Genomic DNA, 19,900 nt, shown 5'->3' on the forward strand with positions numbered 1-19,900 from the left:
GCTATAAAATCCTGCAGCATGACATACCAAGTCGTTACGAGCTATAATGAACCAAACAGGCCTATTTCTAATATCTAAATATCCTACATTTAGTAGCTCCATAGCAAGACTCTGATTTATAGCTAGAAAAAACCCATCTCTGTTTGCTGATGTCAAAGGAAGAACCCTTTTGTGGCTAGCTTGCCATTCTAAAATGAAGATGGAGGAAGACCCTGATGATTGTTCCAGAACATCTTTTCTGAAATTGGTGGTTGAACCATCACCGAGTTCAAGCCCAGGAGAGTGTAGTGATGCTGAGGAATATGGAGGCATCACACCATACAGATCAGAACCATCCACAACAGACCTCTAGCTTACAGACTCTGTAGGCTAGAGTCCATCTCTCTTGATCATCTGACCTGATCCTTAGGAAACTTAAATAAACCAATACCATCCATATGGGGGAGGATGCAAAAAGCTGCAACATGACATGAAGGCATCAACTGTATCTTTATCCATAAAAACTTCAGCAACTGTCTATAACAAAACCATTGTTTCAGCTCTCAATTTTTCAATTGTATACATCACCCCCCTTTTCACCCTCAGTAATTAATTGGTGCTATAGAGTCCTCTGAATGGCAAAGCTTTTTTGATGAAAGCTATTTTATCCAGGCATGCCTAAAATGATGTCATTGCTCATCGTTATTAACGTTCTGGTCTGCAGAAAAATTCTAGAAAATGTTTATATTGTGTCATCAACACTTTAAAGCTCGATAAAACCAGATTTTATCCCAATGCATAAACCACTGCTGTTTTAACAGCGCCCTGTGGCCTCTTTGAGAGTTGCACAAGGTTTCCTTTTGTTGTTTGTAATCTCAAGCAGCGACTGCAGTAATATAACACACCAATACCAAACTGTCTCAAGGTATTTCAGGAGATTTTGCTGTAAACCAATAAAATAGTTCTCCCACCTTGACTGGACTGTAGTTTTACTGCACCTTAAATCTGGTTTTAGATGACTTTTTTCAACTTCTTGGTGATTAATGATTGATTTAGTTTTTACTGTGTATTTTTAGATTAAGTTTGAGAAGTTTAGTTTAGAGCCACATCTGTACTGACAGCCTGCAAATGTAACCTGTTTCACCAGGTCTCATTCTCTCCTGAGTTTTCCTGCTTATTAAATCCACTGTTTTTACACTTTGCATGATTCTGTTCCTTTTTTAAATTCTGCTTCTATACAGCTATTCATGTAATTGTCTTAGTAGACAAATAGTTTTTTCTGTGTCTGTTTTTTATGCAACTTCTTTAGGGAGACAACTTTAAAAGTTGCACCCAGTGTTAACATCATATTGTATGCAATAAGGCTACAGCAGTGTTATGTTAGTCCACTTTTCCCCATTGATAATAGTTTCTTTTACTTGTTTTTGCAGTCAAACAGGTATATAGAAGTAAACAGTATGAGTAGGCCTACCTGTAGAGCTGTTTTGGAGAAATGTGGGAAATCGATCTCCACAAATAATCCTGCTTACTTTTACCTAAAGTTATGGCACCCCATAGGAGAGGCGAGCTTCACACTTTGAAAAGTCCTGCTCCTTCTTACAATGTTAAGGTATTTTCTAAAATGTCCTTAAATCTGAATTGTGGTCCAGATCACCAACAGAGTTTAATAACTTGTAAGTTTGACTAAGACACACCTGAGGTTAAATAAATAAATAGAAAAATAGAGAAGTCTGTCTGCAACTTTTTCTGTAATCTTGCTCATCTTGATAATAACCAATCAACACATAATAAAAAGCCAAACCAAACCAAAGCTTCTGAGAACATTATCTTTTTGCTATAGGTAATGAATCCTGCCTCTGTCCTAAATATTCAGTGAAAAGTCTGGATTTATCACTTGACTGACTTCATTGCGTCAAGTGTAAGGTTTAGTTCAAAGATGAGGTTGGCGTTTGCTTTTGGGTAAAAGGAATAATGCTTCAACAACCAAGACTTTTTGAGTAGCTCTGTGCTCATGAAGCCTTAATGGAAAAATTACTTTTTTTTTTTCCTGCCTCAAAAATTGAACAGTGCGTTTGCATCAGCAAAACCTTAAATAGATTATGTGTAAGCAGTTAATATTGAGGGTTTGTCAAACCAGATTTTTCAATGGTAATCTTAAACTTGCATTAGGTTTTTAATTTATTTTATTATTTTTGGGTACACTAAGAAGCCCATTCTAATAGAAATGTCATTATGTCTTACAATAACTTATCTTTGTGATCAATAAAGTATATTTGAATTAGATTAAATCTGAAAAGTATTAGACCACCATTGTTTTTTAAATGTTTATTTTGTTGTGTATATATATGCATATGTTGTGGGGTATCTATAAAGATTGAGAGCACAAAGGGTAAGACATGAAAACAGGTTTGGTCTCCACCATTAAAATGAGCAAATTACTAGAAATAAACTACATAGAAATAAACTAATATCTTAAATGTGGCAGTAAAAGTTTAAAGCCATGTAGGTTGAGATGATATCAATTGTAAAATAATAAAAATAAAAAAATGAAAATAATATTCTTCAACATTATTAATAGTGCATTTTTTATACATTGTTTAAAAGTGCTGAAAACAAAAGTGAGAAAATAAAAGATGAAAATAAAAGTTATAATAAAAGCAGCAGAATTTAGAACTTAACAACTTGATTTACCTTCGCTACTCACAACATCCGTTTCATCTAATATATTGCAAAACATAGTAGGCCAATAGGGATTTGATAAAACATAGTTGTGCTACATATAGAGCCCATCATGGAACAACAAGGAAGAAAAAGATTTGTACTTCAGTGTGGCACCGTCAATCATGTTTGATCTATGGTGGCTGTTGAACTTTTTCATTGATTTTTTTCTAAATGATTCCATTCAATAATACTTTATTTATCCCAAGTTCAGCTTTAAGATTTCTCTTTAGTCATTGCATTTTTCACTTTTTCCCTAATATTATTCGACACATTGTATTTCTGGCCATCTAAATATTTTCACATGCACACAGACTCATCGTCATGCCAGTGCCTCCTTTGTAGCGATAATAACCGTAGAATTTTGTACTTGCGAATTTGCACCTGAATTATTTTGCTCATAAGAACACGATCTAAATGTTCATATAGGCACATGTGAATAAAATTTTTGCCCACTGTTCTGCTCATTTTACACATGTGGTACAAATTTCATCTGCTTGGAAGATCAGCTTTGCACTTGCTAACAAGTTTGATGTGTTTTAATACATAAAAACCTTTCAAGACCAGGCAGAAAATCCCTTGTTGTGATACTTGTCATGACAGTCTGAAAATAAAGGCTAGACAATGAACCTTTTCCTTGTATGCAAGAACCAAAAAAATAATTGCATGTTTCCTTTACGATGTCAAAAAGTCAAAAATATACATCTGAGGATAATGTAGCTTAATGATGATGAAGGTGTTTTAGATCAAGACTTTCTTGTTGCATAATGGGAATAATCTGGACAATTATTGTTGCTCAGCTGGATTTCTTTGTCAGTACAGATGTTAGAAGGAAAAACTGCTGTCTTTGCCATCTGCTCCTTCTGGAATTTAAGAAAGATTATTCATGGTGAGGATCCACTGTCTTAAGGATTTCCCTTTACCTTTAAAACATTAGTGCAGTCTTCTAATCATACTTCTTTAAGATCTGCTCAGTAATTTCACTCTTGAGGAACACATTTCTATTTCCTCCTCATCAGTTTGTCATGTCAGCAGTTCAAGTTTATATTTTATTAGAAGATGCAGATGCATGTGCACAGGGTGAATCAGAATCTGCTATTTGCTTATAATTGCATTTTTCCTTTTAGTGAAACATTTGTGTGTTTATAGAACAATTGTTGTATGAATATAATCTCTCTGCTGGGATCTCAGCTACGTAGGCACATTCCATAGCAATTTGTTTCAAAGTCAGTCAAGATTTAATGGATTCCCTTTATTAGCTTCCAACAAATTGTCTTTTTAGCGGATAGAGCATTTGCATTATTCATTAGCAAAGGAGCGAGCATTTATGAGTTCATTTAGTTTAGTTCTACTTGAGCTTAGTGACGATCAGTGGGACAGAGAATGACTCATCACAAAGAATGATGAAGCGCTCTGTGTGAGATGAAAAACCGTCTGACCTCTTTGCCTCTTGTCTTGCTGTCTTGATCGTTTAGGTGATTCAGCGAAGGGAGGATGGCTCGGTCAACTTCTTCAGGGGATGGGAGTCATACCGTGAAGGATTTGGCAAAATCACAGGAGAACACTGGCTAGGTAAGTGGATCATTTAGTGGTTTTGGCACCCTTTGAAAAACACATATGTCCAGTGGGGTTTTTAAATTGAGGTGAAATCATATAAACCTCTGTCAGTGCTACATGCATGTAATTGTCCACTTGTAAATGTGCTCTATTTTGTGAGTACCTTTAGGTGAAAGGCCATAGCTACACAGATTGTGAAAAAGGGTAAAAGGCATGTCAGTACACATGTAGGAAAGTTCTTTCTTTCATATTTAGATAGGAAAAGGGCAGAGAAATTCAGTTTTGCATCACCATGTTTTTTTTTTTGTTTTTTTTTTACAGCCGTCTCCGTTTTTACTTGAGTTTGGTGATGATCAACATAATAATGTGGATGCAGGTTTTTTTAAGGATTACTTAAAGGTATAATGGAGGATGTTCTTTTTCTGGGTGGATCATCAAAACAAGTGGTCCTCCTAATTCTCAATAATTCTGGGGATATGTTTATGTATGGCATTCCTACATGCTCATCCCCATTTTCACTTACCAGTGGTGAGTCTTACAGTGGAACATTTGCAAATCTTCTTTTAGAAAGTAAGCTGTATGAGCGATGCAAACAGAAACTTTTTTTTTTTTTTTTTACAGTGTCCTGTCTGTCGATGTGGCAATAAGAATAATTGTCTTGATGCCAAAAAGAGCCCAACAGATTTTACTTTCACAAGTGGAGCAGTACGGCTATCGCCATAGAGTTCCGCTTGTTCTATGCATATAAATTGCTTTATTAGAATTAGAGTTTTACAGATTATATGGACACTGCAATGTAGGTGGAACAGGAAAGGAAAAACAGAAAAAAAGGAGAAAATATGAAACAAATAGGAGATAAAAGGGAGATAATTATAAAACATTTTCAGTCTGCTTCATCACCTGCAAATAGATGGAAAAAGAACAGTTCAACCAACTGACATGGTACGAGACATACTGTACAATAAAGTAACACCTAGATACTATCGCTGAAGTTTAAGTAGTATTGTTTAATCAGACATGTACTCTGTGTTACCTGAAGATAAGAATATGGGCTTTCTGTAAAGTTGCTGTAAACAGCAGCTTTTAAATGAGGAGACATGGGCTCGTGCACGCCCTCGCACATGTTTAATAGGCATTCCCTCTCAGGAGTGGGTACAGGGTTCTGCATGTGCATTTTTTTTTTTTTTTTTTGTGAGGGTGGGTCTTTTCAAAAATTTGTGAAAATCCTCCACTATGCCTTTAACATTATTTGGCAGAACAAGCAGTTCCCCACTTACCCAGAGAGTGGCAGCAGTGATTCAGCTTCAGCATTGTGCTAAAAAAAGTCCAGAAGTATTATACTGACGACAAAAAACACAGGAAAAGGGAACCATGCTTCACTCAAAATCTCGATCTGTAGATCAAACATGAAAACATAGTGAATGAAGGTGAGAGCAGAAAACACCACGGCTGCAGACACACACTGTGCTCTATTTAGAAACTTATAAAAGGATTTAAAGAAAATTGTTGCCAAAGGTGCACCTCAAGCCAAGGAACAATTCATCAAACCTTGGTAATGATCCAGATCCTGTGCCAGTTTTCACAATAAATTGTAAAGCTGCTACAATAAAAAAAAAAAAAAGCTTTAGCATGGCAGCAAACATGACAACCACTGAATACAAGATGTATGTTGGGCACAACAACACATTATTTATGCCCTCACTTTTTTCATTATTATTTCAAGTGCACCTCTGAATGATTTCCTGTGTAAGTGTTACAACATTTTAGCAGTCATTAATTATTTCACTGGCATCATAATACATTTGTTGTGAAATTTGACAAGGAGAAATTGCCAACAGATGAATGCCTTCAGCTGTGAAATTGTTTACTTTTCCAAAGCCAACTTCCACAGCTTAGCATTTCTAATCAAATGGATTAAAATATTTTACACAGACAGGACTTCTGACCATCATTGTCTTTTTATGGCTTAGCTTTCTGTACATTTGAAATGAGCATTATTTTGCACAAATAAGCATTATGTTGCACACAAAAATCTACCACCGATGTGCAATATCAGTAGGTCTCTTATTAAAAAAACAGATTAAAATCAGCTACAGTGTTGGATCAAAGTCCAGAATGGGGAAACAGTACAGCACTCCTGATAAAATTACACTTTTTTATAATGTGAACAATATAGAAAATTATCCATGATAAATTATTTCTAAATTCTTTCCACATACAATGTGTAGATTTATTATTTATGTTTCAGCTAAAAACCTTACATTTCCTGGAGGAAAACATTAAGGAAAGACTCTGCATTATCTCTATTATTTAAAACCTTAAAAGCTATGTTGAATTGCTCTCATTTACTTTCTGCTAAACTGTTAAAGTTTATCAAGGATTGCTCTCCTTTCAGAATTTTTTTCATCATTTGCATTATTTAATGCACTTGAATCTATTGCCTAACACCGTATTTTGCAGGTAGGTTAAAAGAATCCAAATATCATTCTACAAATGCATCTGTTAGGACAAGGACAATAAAATCTAATTTTATATAGACCATGGCATTACAGTAGTAGCCATTAAAGATTTCCCCACTTTCCTTGATGGGTCTTGACTATTCCTTGGGTGGACCTTGTTTGGTTCCCTTCAATTCCTTTTAAAACATCAACATTTGTATTAAAATATTCTTTCTGTCATGATTTGTGGAAATTAAGATCTAAAGAGAAGCATAATCTCCTGGTCAGATCCTGTAATTCAGTGGAAGGTTGGAGTCAGAGTAAGAAAAATATGCAAGTGGGGATCACTTCAGTGGCTGGAATTTGGAGGGGATTTTGCTGGGAGTTGGAGGGAAGTGGGCTACCATTCGGCTGACGTTTCACTGGGATGGGCTATTTTGAATGTCTGGTACTTTATAAATAAAAAAATGGAGGAAACAATAGCCAAATTTATCTAGCATTCGGTTTAGACCTTATTGTTTGTAAATGGTTGCAAATACTTCTATTTATTTTTTTTAGAAAATGGATGGTATTCTTTCACACCACCCTGATTCCAAATCTACATAAAAATCATTAATAAAGTGGGTCTATTTAAGGAGAAAATAAAGTTTTTGTTTAATTGTTTCATCTTTCCACACCTTTATTTTTGTTTTTGCCTTTATATTGACAACAGTTGCATGTATCAATGTAAAAGACGTATATAAATGAACTGCATCTCTATACAGGATCATCAATTATATTTTGCACTCGAAAAACAACTTTACTCATAATTAAGTCCTTCAACAAATTCATAAAATGTATATGGACCAACCGTAAGGATTTCAGGCAAGAATAGTTTGGATATTAGCAGATAATAATATGATGGTGGCCTCTGTTCAACCACAAACTCTTTCAGTCCTGATCCCAGAATCTGTGGACTGCTCCCACTCACCACATGCCACACATACTGCGACTGCTGTGTAATTCATGGCTAACTGAAACAGTGAAACTGTTATGGTGATAGCAACTTAAAGCTGATAAAATTCTTTCCTGTCATGACTCATTTGAAACATTCAGAGATACGATTTAGCTCATGAGCTGTAAAAAGCTTCTTACTGTATATGATGAATAAGATGATGACTGTCGGGCTATTCATAGAAAAAAAAAAAAGAAAAATTCTGCACACTTCCATTTTTGTGAGTATTTCCATTCAAAGTTAATGACACATTTTTTTTTCACATAAATGCCAATCCAAAAGCAACCCACACACCAGCTCAGCACCTATGTTTCCTGAGGTATTCTGATTTGAGCAGTGTTGTACTGTAGTGAGTACTACTTTTTCACCAAGTCGACTCTGTTGATTCTGAAATTAGAGCTTAAAAAAGTCTGTTTCAGGACCAGTGCACAGTTGCTCACTGTAAAGATCATAGACATCCCACAGACCAGTTGAGTTTGTCTTCCATTACTATTGTAGATTACAGCCCTCTATACAGAAAAATATGTTATAATAAAATGATTCACGCTTCACGTGAACCATCTGTGTTGTCCCTCGTTCAGCTCCAGCTAATCAACTCGGGGGCCCGCCCTCTCTGAAGCCAATCATCTTTCAAGATCCCCTTCATTTAGCTCCTGGCCCAGCTTCTCTCTCCCGCACGCAAACAAACTTCCACCCACCTCCACCTCATCTCCTCCCTCTTTCTCACTCCCACTCATCCTCTGGCTTATTCCACTACCAGCGTCTGGGCCCTGGGGAAAGACTAATCTAATCCTTTTCTAGGTTACTCGTCCAAGTGCATTTTGATTCACAGCATCGAAGTCTTCTGCGGGGCCCGAGCGCCAGAGAACATATTTCATTTATGTTTTCATCTGCTTTCATCTCTTTAAGCCCCAGTAGGTTCAAGTAGATGTAGGTTTTCAGTAGAGACCCTCTTCAGGTTGAAATATAGGGTAGTTTAATTGCTTAACACTTTAGATAATGGAGAAAAAAAGGATAAGTGAGAAAAATGACTCGAATTAACCTTAAATTTCAAATTTGTTATTTTCAAAGACTACTTTGTAACACTCTTACAAGTAACTTACTCATTTATATGGGAAGATTATTTAGTATCAATGATTTCTTCTCAAATAGATTATCAGCTGTCCATTTAGTTAGTAATGAAAATGATTAACTAATAACTACCTCTGAAAAAAAAAAAAACGGGTTATCAAGACTGCTCTGTTGATCTCTGGCTCCCCACTCCCTCGCTCAGAGGAGATCAACTCAAACCATACCCTCTGGCAAGGCACAAAGACCTGCAGCCACCCAGCCCACCCAGGACACTCTCTTTTCGCCAGTCTTCCATCTGGCAGACTTAGTCACACAGGCCTGCACCAACAGCTTTAAACACAGTTTTTCCCAGTGGCTGTATAAAAGGGGGAGAAAAAAGCGGCTCTAGAAACAGAAAAACAAATACTGTGCCGTCTGACTGTCTAAAAAAGGGACTACCAGACATTTTTGCACAAATATAAATACAAACTATTTATTAGGCAACATACCTTAACCTGTAGAAAAAGGCACGATTATTCAGGCAGGTAAAGCTTATAACATAAGCAAACATATAAAAATATGGAGTTTGGAGCTTGCAGCTCCTTATTTTAAATCCTTAAATAACAGGACATTATTTCTCATTTTTAGTCATTTAAGAAGAAGCTTTATTGTCATCGCACAGGAGACAACAAAATCTTATGTGGCAGCACAACAGTTGGGAGCGACATCTCAGTTAGTAAAAGTGAAGGTATGTTGTTACATAAACAATCTGGGTTATTGTTAGTGCCAAAAATGCAAATTAGTATGCATTGAAGCTGCAAGACGGATTTTTTTAATGTTTTTATTTTGTTTGTTTAAAATTGCAAGATACAGAGACTGCTATTTCACTCTTTTGCCAAAGTACCTGACTATTTAATTAAAATCTAAATCATTCCTATTTAGAAAATTTGTCAAAACTCTCGTTATATTGCCAAAGATTACATAAACAGACTCTACGGAAAATTTGTCTCCTAATTTAATCTGCCTATTTTACATTTAACCAGGGTGTGATTGGAAATTAGAAAAAAATGTTTGGTCAGTAAATCGATGCAACACACTTTAAAGAGTTAAAGTTGACTAGTTTGAGACTAAGATGTTTGATATGACATAAGCTGATCGGTATCAGCTGAATGTGTTAGTGATATTCAGTGGAAGATTATTCTGGGAGCAAGAGGTTCCAGAAAGGACCATCAAATTTCTGTGAATCCAAGTTCTTTTTCAATCAAAAGCTATTAGCAAACAACAAATGGTATCTTCTTTTGAATAATGTTGCTGATCTTTAAAAAGAAAAAAAAAAACTTAGAATGAATTAATTTAGTCCTAATATCAGCAATTTAATGTATTTTCTTATATGAATGCATCTTTTAAAGTTAACTAACCTAGTTAACCAACAATAAACCAGGATAGGACTGTTTTTGTTGAGTTTTTATTTGTATAGATACTTCAGTCTCCTAACCTGGAGAATTTGAATATATTTGTAAGTTTTCCGTGATGCAACAAGAAACAGCTTTGTAACCTCAAGCTGTTTATGAGATCATTAATGTTTCATTTTACTCTGAATGTTTTACCACAAGAACAGATTTTCCATTTATGCAGCAAGTATTTATTTTATTTTTTCTCATAAATAAAATCAATATAAAACCAGCATTAATTGGGCTCAGCTGGTAAGAGCTTTGCAAAATCTCTGATCAGAGTATCCCTAACAATAAATATTTCATGCTTTTGCAATGAGTATTGCAACAAAACTATTTCAGTATGCAAATGTTCATTAAAACAATGGTTATAAAATAAAAGTAAAAAAAAAAAATTTAAATTAATTCAAGGGCTTTCTTTACAATATTGCGTGTCCCATTTACATCACATGAGAGACATTTTAAAGTTATTATCTATTAACAGGACTGCAATATGCATTTTTTTTTTTTAGCTTTTTCTCCATATCTGCTCCGCCCACACGCTTTTAAAAACTGGGAATAAAAAAAAGAATAATGATATTGAAATACTGTGCTGATGAATTATTAAGAGGAGTTTGTTAGATCAGGTCAGATTTATGCAAAACATGGACACAGAAGTTTTGACACTAAGGAGATTCGATATATAAACCCTCCAAGCGAATAAACAATGGAGACCACCCTTTGGAAACTGATGCACTAATGGTGAATTAGCAGCTTCACGGACATGAAGAGTTAAAGACTCTTGCAATGTCTCAGACTAAGCCCACCCTTTACAATAGACTATATGTGTACACAGCCTCCTTGATATTTTTAAATATGGCCCTATCATAGCAAGTTTAAAAACGTCCTTCCTTAGAAAAACAATCCTCACGAAATCTGTATTTTTCTGCTGCTCTCTCAATATTCTACAATGACTTAATTGCCACAGATAGTCTGTCTGCAGTAGAATGTTTTCCTGACATTCAGATATTCGACAAGTATGAGATGATGCAGGTAAAGAATTTTGCTCCACAGAGAACTACAAAACACTAAATCAGATATCAAAACCTGCATTTTTAACTAACGTTACCTTTGGAGGTTCATTTAGAAAAAGATAAAGCACACAGCATACAAAATCTGCTTTAATTGTGAGAGTTCAATAAGGCGATGACAGGCAAACCCTGTAAAGTGATATAAATCCTATAAATCCAAAGTGTTTTATAGATCCTAGCTATTGCTGTTTGCACATAAACAGATAAGTGATATAAACATTCAAATAGCTGTCATGTTCTTTTATATAAAAAAGGGAGTACACTGTGCACTAGAAGTTCTCAGCAAGAACCTGTTTAAACGTTGATCATCTGGCAGGTTTCTAACAACAGGACCTGATGTTTAAAAGGTCTGCCTGTACTGAAACTTGCAAACTTGTTTGCACCAGCAGAGCAGATACTCATTTACAGTGCTAGGTGATTTCAGTGCACAATTGCACTTATTGCATGCAAAGATGTTTTGTTTGCCCATGCAATTTAGAGTATATTATTTAGAAAAACAGGGGATCAGGCCCATGGTGCATTCCTTATAATATGAAAAGTATTTTTTGGCTAACAACCTTTTGCACTATGTTTCCACTGATGTGAAGCTATCAGCACACAGAATAGAGTAACAGATTTAGGTTGTCATCAAGCTACTGAGGGAACCCAAGAAATGGTCGATTAAAGACATTATGACACATTGTTAAATCATTCCTTAGTGTGTCTAGAAGATCATTAGAATTTTTTTTTATTATTATCTAAAAGATTCTTTGAATTTACAAGGTTTTTTAGATGACTTTCCTGGCAAACTAAGTGTGTATATACGTAACTGTTATCAATGCAACATGTTAAGGAATTTAAATCTTATCAAATCATGGATGCTAAGCTATGCTTAATAACAATAAGATTTTGCCAAATATTTTTATTTTATTTTATTTATTTTTTTGCATCAGTCTTGAACACAATCTCAATTTTCTAGTAATCAAAAAATCTTAAAAGCTATAAAAAAAAAATCATCATCCATCAATAAATCTTGGAGAAATATAAATCTAATTATCCTGACTCCTACATGTCTAAAAATATGGGTTTCAGATTCACAGGGGTATGCTATTTTCTGAAGTGTTTCCTCCACCACTAGCTTAGTGTCCTTGGTGGACGTAGAACTGCTTGTGTAGTTTATAGCGTTTGCAGAGTTTATATGAATTAATGGAGATCTAGGACTCCTCGCTGACCTTAGGCCATTACAGTATGCAGCCCATAATAAAAACATGTTTAAAGTGTCAGCTAGATGTCCCTGTGGTACACTGTAGAACCTCGGTAGGAATGTGCAAGGCTCTGGGTTTAGCAGGCTGAATTTAAACGAGCCAGCAGGCTACTTTGAACCTTTCAGAGTACTCTTGCTCATTCAGGTTGTGCTGTTTACTCGTCACCCCCATCATCGATTACCCTTTGGGCAAAAATGAAAAATGGATTTATGCTTGTCTGTTGCCTAGGCAGATATTTATTGCAGTTACCTTCCCCCTGACCAAGACTTCCCACTTTCAACATCACCTGTCTTTGATGGACAGCACATTTCTCATTACCTTCAGATTCACATTAACTCTATTAGGCACTGAGTATATGAATATAAAAAAATAGCATTTTAACACCCGAATAATGGAATAAAAGGTTAACAATATAACAGTCCTTAAATATTAGCTAAAATGGTCAATATTGCTGTGTTGGTTTAACATTATCTATTTATTTAACAAATATTTCGCCAGAGCAAGAGAGGCAACAGTGGTGCAACATGTTAGTCGCAACATTCAACCTGCATATAAAAATACACCACCCTATCCTGAAAAGGTATTAGTAATATCAAATTAACAGGAGAAACTTATTTAATATTAATAATAAATAAATAAATAAACAGGGTGAATAGCTAAATGCTGTTGTTACAGCTTTACAGTCACTGTTTAGGTAATTAGTGTCACATGTGAGAAGAATGAATTTCACCTCTTTCAAGATCACCTTAAGTCTAAAAACCACTTGGTCACCTGGTTGCTTATTTTTCAATCAAAACTGTGTTTGCAATCTGTTGTCCTCTGGACAGTGTTAGGCAGATTAAAGGAGACCAAAGTAGTAAAGGATTAAATTTGAATGAATCCATTCAATGGAAACCAATTCTTATACACCATGGCTATGATTCAGATGGTGTCATATTCACCTTTCTGGTTGAGACTCTGGCCCTTACATAGAATCCTGAAAACAGCTATGGGTGGTGCATTTTTCTACCTCCCAGTGTTGTGAATCAGTCAAACTTTAACATGCTGTTGAATGCCAAGACAGTGAACATCATACAGTACCTAGAAAGAATCATCTAAAGCACATGAATAATCAGGAAGTCTTCCTTGATGTTTTGTACTGTAGGTATGAGGAACTTTCTCCAGTTTTTCATTGTTATATGTCACTTGCTTAAATCTTTTGCTGCAAGCATACAGTTAAATTGTAACTTTTTGGGGATTTAGCTATGTGTTGTATTTCGCCATACCCTTTTTTCATGATGTCCACCTAAGTTATGTTAATGTTGACTAGCCATAGATGTTGCTCATAGAGGAAAATAGAAAGGACAGTATGTTTTATGCGTGTTGTTTCAAAAGTGCTCTTTTCCAAAGACACAGCATTTCTATTGTAACATTGAAAGCTGTTAAATAACAGTTTTCGAAGGGTGATGTAGATTTCATAACCTGTAACATGGGCTTAAATCAGTTTAATTTAATCCCAAAGAGGGTAACCTAGTTTTCCAGGTGTCCTGTTAGATTAGAAGAATCTGTCTGAGCTGCTCCTTGGGTTTGCAGGAGAAATTATCTACAAGTTAGATGTTTTTCTTCCCCTAAAAGGTAGAGAGAACTAAAAACCATGTGTTATGTGCTTTCAGTTAATCATGGTTTTAATTATCAGGTGAAAACCCACGATATCATTTCACCTTACAATATTAAAGAAATTAAATGAAAAAAAGAGCTATTAGTTTTTCTGCATGAACCTCAATTACCTTTTTTTTAAATATTCAGATAGAACCAGATAAATGATTAGCACTATGTTGTTTTTTTTTATTTCTTTTCTGTGTCTCACAGCTAAGTAAGGCAAATTTACTTCGCAATTTTACAGTTTAATAACTCAATACAAATTAGCTTACAATTGTGATGAAGAAGACAATTATGTTGTAGTTACAGACAGTAGTCTAGTTGAAAAAAAAAGGGAGGGGGGATGGTGGATTTTTTTTTTGGAAGCATAAATAGCCCATTTACTATACTCTATTAACCTAAAGCAGTATGCATAATATGGTTGTTACATGTCAGGTACGCTGGTTATTGACCTTGACCAAGGCACTTTACAGTAGAACAGTAGAATAGTTAGGAACAAATGCAGTTGATATATTTCCCACTGGGAACAGCTTCATAGTCATGGTAGGCCACCAAATCTGTACATTAAAAACCTGAAGGCACAAACTTTAGATTGGATGGCTATAGTCATACCAGATAGTTGTCTACCAATCCTCTTATTAACTCTTACAAGCAGAGTTTTGTTTCAAAGATACTAAAGATTGAAACAATGTTATTTCAATTTTTTTCAGACAATTCTGCACCAAGAAAATACAAAAGGTTAAATAATGTTATAATGTGATATTTAAACAAACGCTTTCAGTTCAAGGCTATTCCCTCTAAAAATATTTGTTCACCTTTATTCTGTTTCTATTTGTGCAGATAAAGATTAGAGGCAGCTGCAAGAAGGCTCAAACTATCCTCTCATGATTTGCTTAGCAGAACAAACCTTTGCCAGGATCTACAGAAATCCACACAGACTAAGTATCCAATATCTGTCAACACTGTCCAAGTGTTGAAAGATGCCAAGTACTTTGTCCACCATTTGGCTCTGAATCACTGCTACTTTCAACCACAATACCATTTTAAGAGCAAGTTGCTTCACAGTCAGAGTCATCAACCAATTGTTTATATCCACTGTAATGAATAAAAAATAAATAAACAATGTTACAATGAGAGGAAAATTACCTTAAAAACAAAAGAAAATTGCACCTACCATTGGCCCTCAGCCATTCCCTCACCAGACACCAGTTTTAACTGCCTTCCCCTGACTCTCCAACACAAAAAGCCCTTAACCTGCAGTGAAAAAGTGGCTGTTGTCCTCAAACAGATCTTCAGTTGATTGAAATTCTCTTTTGCTTTAAATCGTCTTGAAGCCCTGAAATACAAGTATGACAAAGGAAGAAAGCAGTTAGGAATTTATATTGTGGGTACCAATATAAATTCTATAAGAACTTAAAGACAATGTTAATATCTTTATCTTAAGGTTAATTTAAATTAACCAGCCATAAGATAATAATGCATACTCTAAAGTGTCAAAGAAGCTCTGTTTCCTTTACTGTTTAGAAACTGTTAGTCACTAGGCACTGCAAAAGTACAGTATTAGGAAGGTCTAAATGTTTTTACACTATGTGAGATTTTGGCCAAATAAGTTTTTTTTTAATGTGACTTTTAATGTATTCATTTCAACATTAGAAAATGGAAAAAGTGTGGCCCAACTGCAAGCCTGCCTAAATGTGGTAAGAGAAGGAAAATATCACAAAATTGACCCAGAGACCCATGGTGAATTATTAGCTTAAACTTCCAGGAATCTAGACTGTAGGATCAAAGGGTCAAATAAAAAAATAAAAAAGGAGCTGTGTTGTAAGTTTAATGCAAGTCCTTTCCGTGACAGAGCACACATCTGGAAAAAGGTATAACCGAATGCAAACTTTTTGATTTATATCTAAATATTGTGTGGAACATTGTTATGCTGAGAGGATAATTTTTGTATTTGTAATTGTTCCCATTACAGGGCCTTTCATCAGGAAACCTGTTAAAAGCTGCTTAGTCTTTAAGTAAAGATAATAAGCATGACAAAAGCGGACTTTACAAGCCCAAAGTTAGTAGAAACATACACCATCAAATTTGGTGTAACAAGGATTTGTAATACACTTGCTAAATTTATTTTTTCATAATGAAAAAAATACCTCATGTGTCCTCATGTAGCTTGCACTGCATTGGGTTGGTCATTAATGTAAAATACACCAACATAAATAACTGATAATAAAGACTAAATGTCTCTTGTTGGAATTCAACAACCTTTTATTAAAACCAAAGAATATAAACACACAAGTCAATATTTTGTTTGTATAGAACTCTTTCTAAAATCCATAAATGAAATCAATTAGAAAGCTGCTACAGCAGATTAATGAACTTGGTCCATTCTGAACTCCAATTCAAATGCACTCTGCAAGTTCTGTTTGTGCAAAAATGTCCTATCTGATAAGAATGCGTTTTGTACTGATTTTGTTGGTAAGATTTATGGTCCCTCAACACAAATTAAACACCATGCGAGGCAACATAGAGACAAGAGCTAAAGATAATGCCTGCAGAGCCTGCCATGTCTTAACGTGTTGGGAAGTTGGCGATAGAAAGGTAAATTGGAGATAACAGCCTTATCTCAGTAGGTAAATACATCTGCTTTGTTTTGATTTATCTCAAAATAAGTCAATGTTTCAATTAGTATCTCTTTTAGTTTTGGATCCTTTGCATGATCAAGATCTAGACTGCATTACATGAGTTAAAAGACATCTAACATGTTTCCTTTATGTCAGAGGTTTATAAGTAAATGCATTCTTTAGAAAGGATCCATCCCCTTTCTTTGAACACTCATCAGTCTCTACAAGTTGAGCAGTAACTTCCATTAACATTTTTAAACTCAGGCCAATGTCTAATATCAAACTGAACTCTTTCTGAAGCTAAATTCCAATGCACAGCGTGGCTATGATGAAAAGCTTTGAAAGCAGATAAAGCGCTGTGAAGAGGATAAGCAGAGGGTGTTCTTTCTGTCCCACTTCAGAAAGGTCAACTTTAATTATCACTTGACACTTTTTCAGGCTTTGGGAATCCTACGTGCTTAAATTGTACAGCTTGACTTCTTCTTAGTCGCTTAGACATCTAACATTTTCTTAATGATCTTCTGTTCAAACTGACTGCTCAGGCGTTTTTCTAAAGTAGCTTTTGGAACAAAAATGGAATTACAGATATCAGAGTTTTACTACAGTTAGGCCTCTAAATTCTAGATTTGTTCATGAAGGTCAAACTCTTGTCGACCAAACTACATTCAGATTTTTTGCCACATTACTCAGCTGTCGTTGTACAACATCTTTTGAATTATAGCAATAAATTTGTGGTGTGATGTACTCCAAATTGTACCTGCTGAGGTTTACATACCCATTTTAGGGCTCAAAGTTATATAATTTGAGCTTTTATTTATTTTATATATGTTTTTATTTAAGCCCATATACACCTTGAATTATTTGTTAAAATGGTATTTTGAGTACAATTAAACATTTTGTGATGATGTCCATCTCCCCCCCTCCCCCCCTTTGTATATTGGTTCATAAAGTCTGAGGACCCCAAAGTGCTTCTGGTTAGATTTACTCACCCACATGATTGTGGATAGCTACATTGCAGCCAAATCTTCACTGCACAAAGGCACAACGACTAAGATGAACATAGCAGAACCTCGAACCACCAACTCACTGTTTATCAGTAAAATCCATGTGTTCTAAGCCACTGTCTACATCAGACCCAATATGACAATAAAATGGGGGTAGTAGAGGTGCACATTTCTAGTAACATTTACTGGGTATAGTGAGCTACGCATAGGGTGAGCTGATCCCGATCTGCTCAGATTTTTTTTCACCTCTCTCCACGGCCCCCAAAAATTGTAGATTCTGATAATTAAATCCAAAGAACAAACAAACATCAAGCACGGCTACAAAGCAATGCCCACCTTTATGTGCAGCCTACGCAGCAAGCTCTTAAACCATAAACGATATTTACGGTTTTATTATTTTTAAATTACAAGGAGCATTACATTTCAATAAAAAGAAAATGCAGCAACAAATGAAATTTGGAAGGTTTATATAGGTACTAGATGAGGCAAACAGAGGTGAGAGAGAGCAATCTAATAAGTTTTTTTTTTCTTTTTTTTTATAAAGAGAGGAGAGTAATTAGCTGTTTGTGCCCTGTGCTGTTTTTTATTTTTTTTAGGCTCAAAGAGGCTCACTATTTTACTTTGTCCGTTTTGTGTCCTTTTGAACTATCATGGATAAGGTATTCTGGTTTATTGATTTTATCTGTCTGCACAAATCTGACTGTTTCCCTTTCTGATTTAAAGATTTTAATTTGTATTTCTCGCAAAGCGGATGTGTTTTATTTCCAACTGCGTCCCTCTTCCGATCAGACCAATGAAATTGCTGCTGAATATCTGGGTAGTCTGATAAAAATAGACCTGGAGTCTATCTCAGTCAGAGCTACACAAGCCCTGAAATTGTGTCAGGTGTGTTCATCCCCATTCAGTCTCAATGAGCACTAAGCACCACAACCTCTTTCAACACAATTTTCTGTCTGTTCAGATATAAAGTCATGTTCGGTATGTTCAGGACTTTAGAGTGTACTGAGGAGAATCGGCCTCCTGGTGCTTAAAACAATAACACTATAAATACAAATTGCTCTATTGCGAGCCAACAGATTTGGCAAACACTCCTGGATAGTTTTTTGAAATGTTTTGAGAAAAAAATGAGCTGGTTTCCTCTGATTTAATCTTGTTTGTGTTAAAGCCTTAAATAAAGTCAAGCTTCTACAGTACACCTTATTCATATTTAGAATAATAAGTAAATTTTTATGTTTTTAGTGACGAAAAAGCTCAAATTGGTTATCAAAGACCAAGACTTTGAGCTTTGCCTTCTTAGAGGCACTTAAATTCAGTTGACAAAATACAGTTAACTGTGCTGTCCCCAGGCTTTTTTACCACTGTGTGAACCATGATGTGAGTACACACACTGACTGCAGGTTTTCACCAAGAAGAAAAAAAAAAGATGTTGCTTGAAAATATATTTTTATTTTATTTATTTATTTATTTACTTTTTTTCTATTAAAAATCAAGTAATGATTCAGACCATCCCAAGAAGATTTTTGAATCTGCTGTTGCATAAAACGCATTTCCCTTTTTTAGCAAGAACTGTCTAAATTGATACCTTTTGGCAAATAATTAGGATTAACTGATATTAAATGAACAATATTATACTCTCACTCTGTCTTGCTGTATTTCTACGGTCTAATCTCCACGGTTAAAATATACACCATATCTCAGTCTTTCCCTAGGAAGAATCTAATCCCTTTCCCATATCACAGTAATGTTTTTAACAGAAACTCTCTGTACAATCTCACAGGGCAAATGCGACATATGTGGCCATATGGATTGTTTTAATCTGAGACAACGTTGCTAATATAGTTACTCAACTGTTTAATAGGCCAGCTGTAGAAGACATGGGCTGAAAATGAGCTTTATTAAATCCCTTTAATAGCAGATGTAGCCTGAGGCAGCTCAAGCAAAAAGTAAAGGAAACCACTGTGGATGTCATCCCTGTTTTTCCCCAGCATTTTCCTTTTTCCATAATAGGAGATCCAAATCGACACAGAAAAGCCTCTCCTGAGAGCAGACATGATTAAGTGCTACAGTTACATTCTAGAAACTGCTTAGAAATTGCAGCAGAAGTAGGAGGTCTGTTCATATATGTGAATCTACACTACA

The 19,900-nt window shown here is 35.2% G+C and overlaps 1 protein-coding gene across 1 annotated transcript in view; it reads left to right on the forward strand.

Moving 5' to 3' along the window:
• LOC107102383 (fibrinogen C domain-containing protein 1-like) overlaps nt 1–19,900 on the forward strand; it is a gene marked incomplete at its 3' end in the record, with an annotated part of 179,958 nt that overhangs the window by 123,118 nt on the left and 36,940 nt on the right. The window contains exon 6 of the mRNA XM_015401672.1: nt 4,173–4,269. Coding sequence (XP_015257158.1) covers nt 4,173–4,269 — 97 coding nt within the window. The remainder of the gene's footprint in view (nt 1–4,172; nt 4,270–19,900) is intronic.

The sequence above is a fragment of the Cyprinodon variegatus genome, unplaced genomic scaffold (assembly GCF_000732505.1).
Source record: "Cyprinodon variegatus isolate N-32 unplaced genomic scaffold, C_variegatus-1.0 Scaffold1246, whole genome shotgun sequence".
NCBI classification, from domain to species: Eukaryota; Metazoa; Chordata; class Actinopteri; order Cyprinodontiformes; family Cyprinodontidae; genus Cyprinodon; species Cyprinodon variegatus.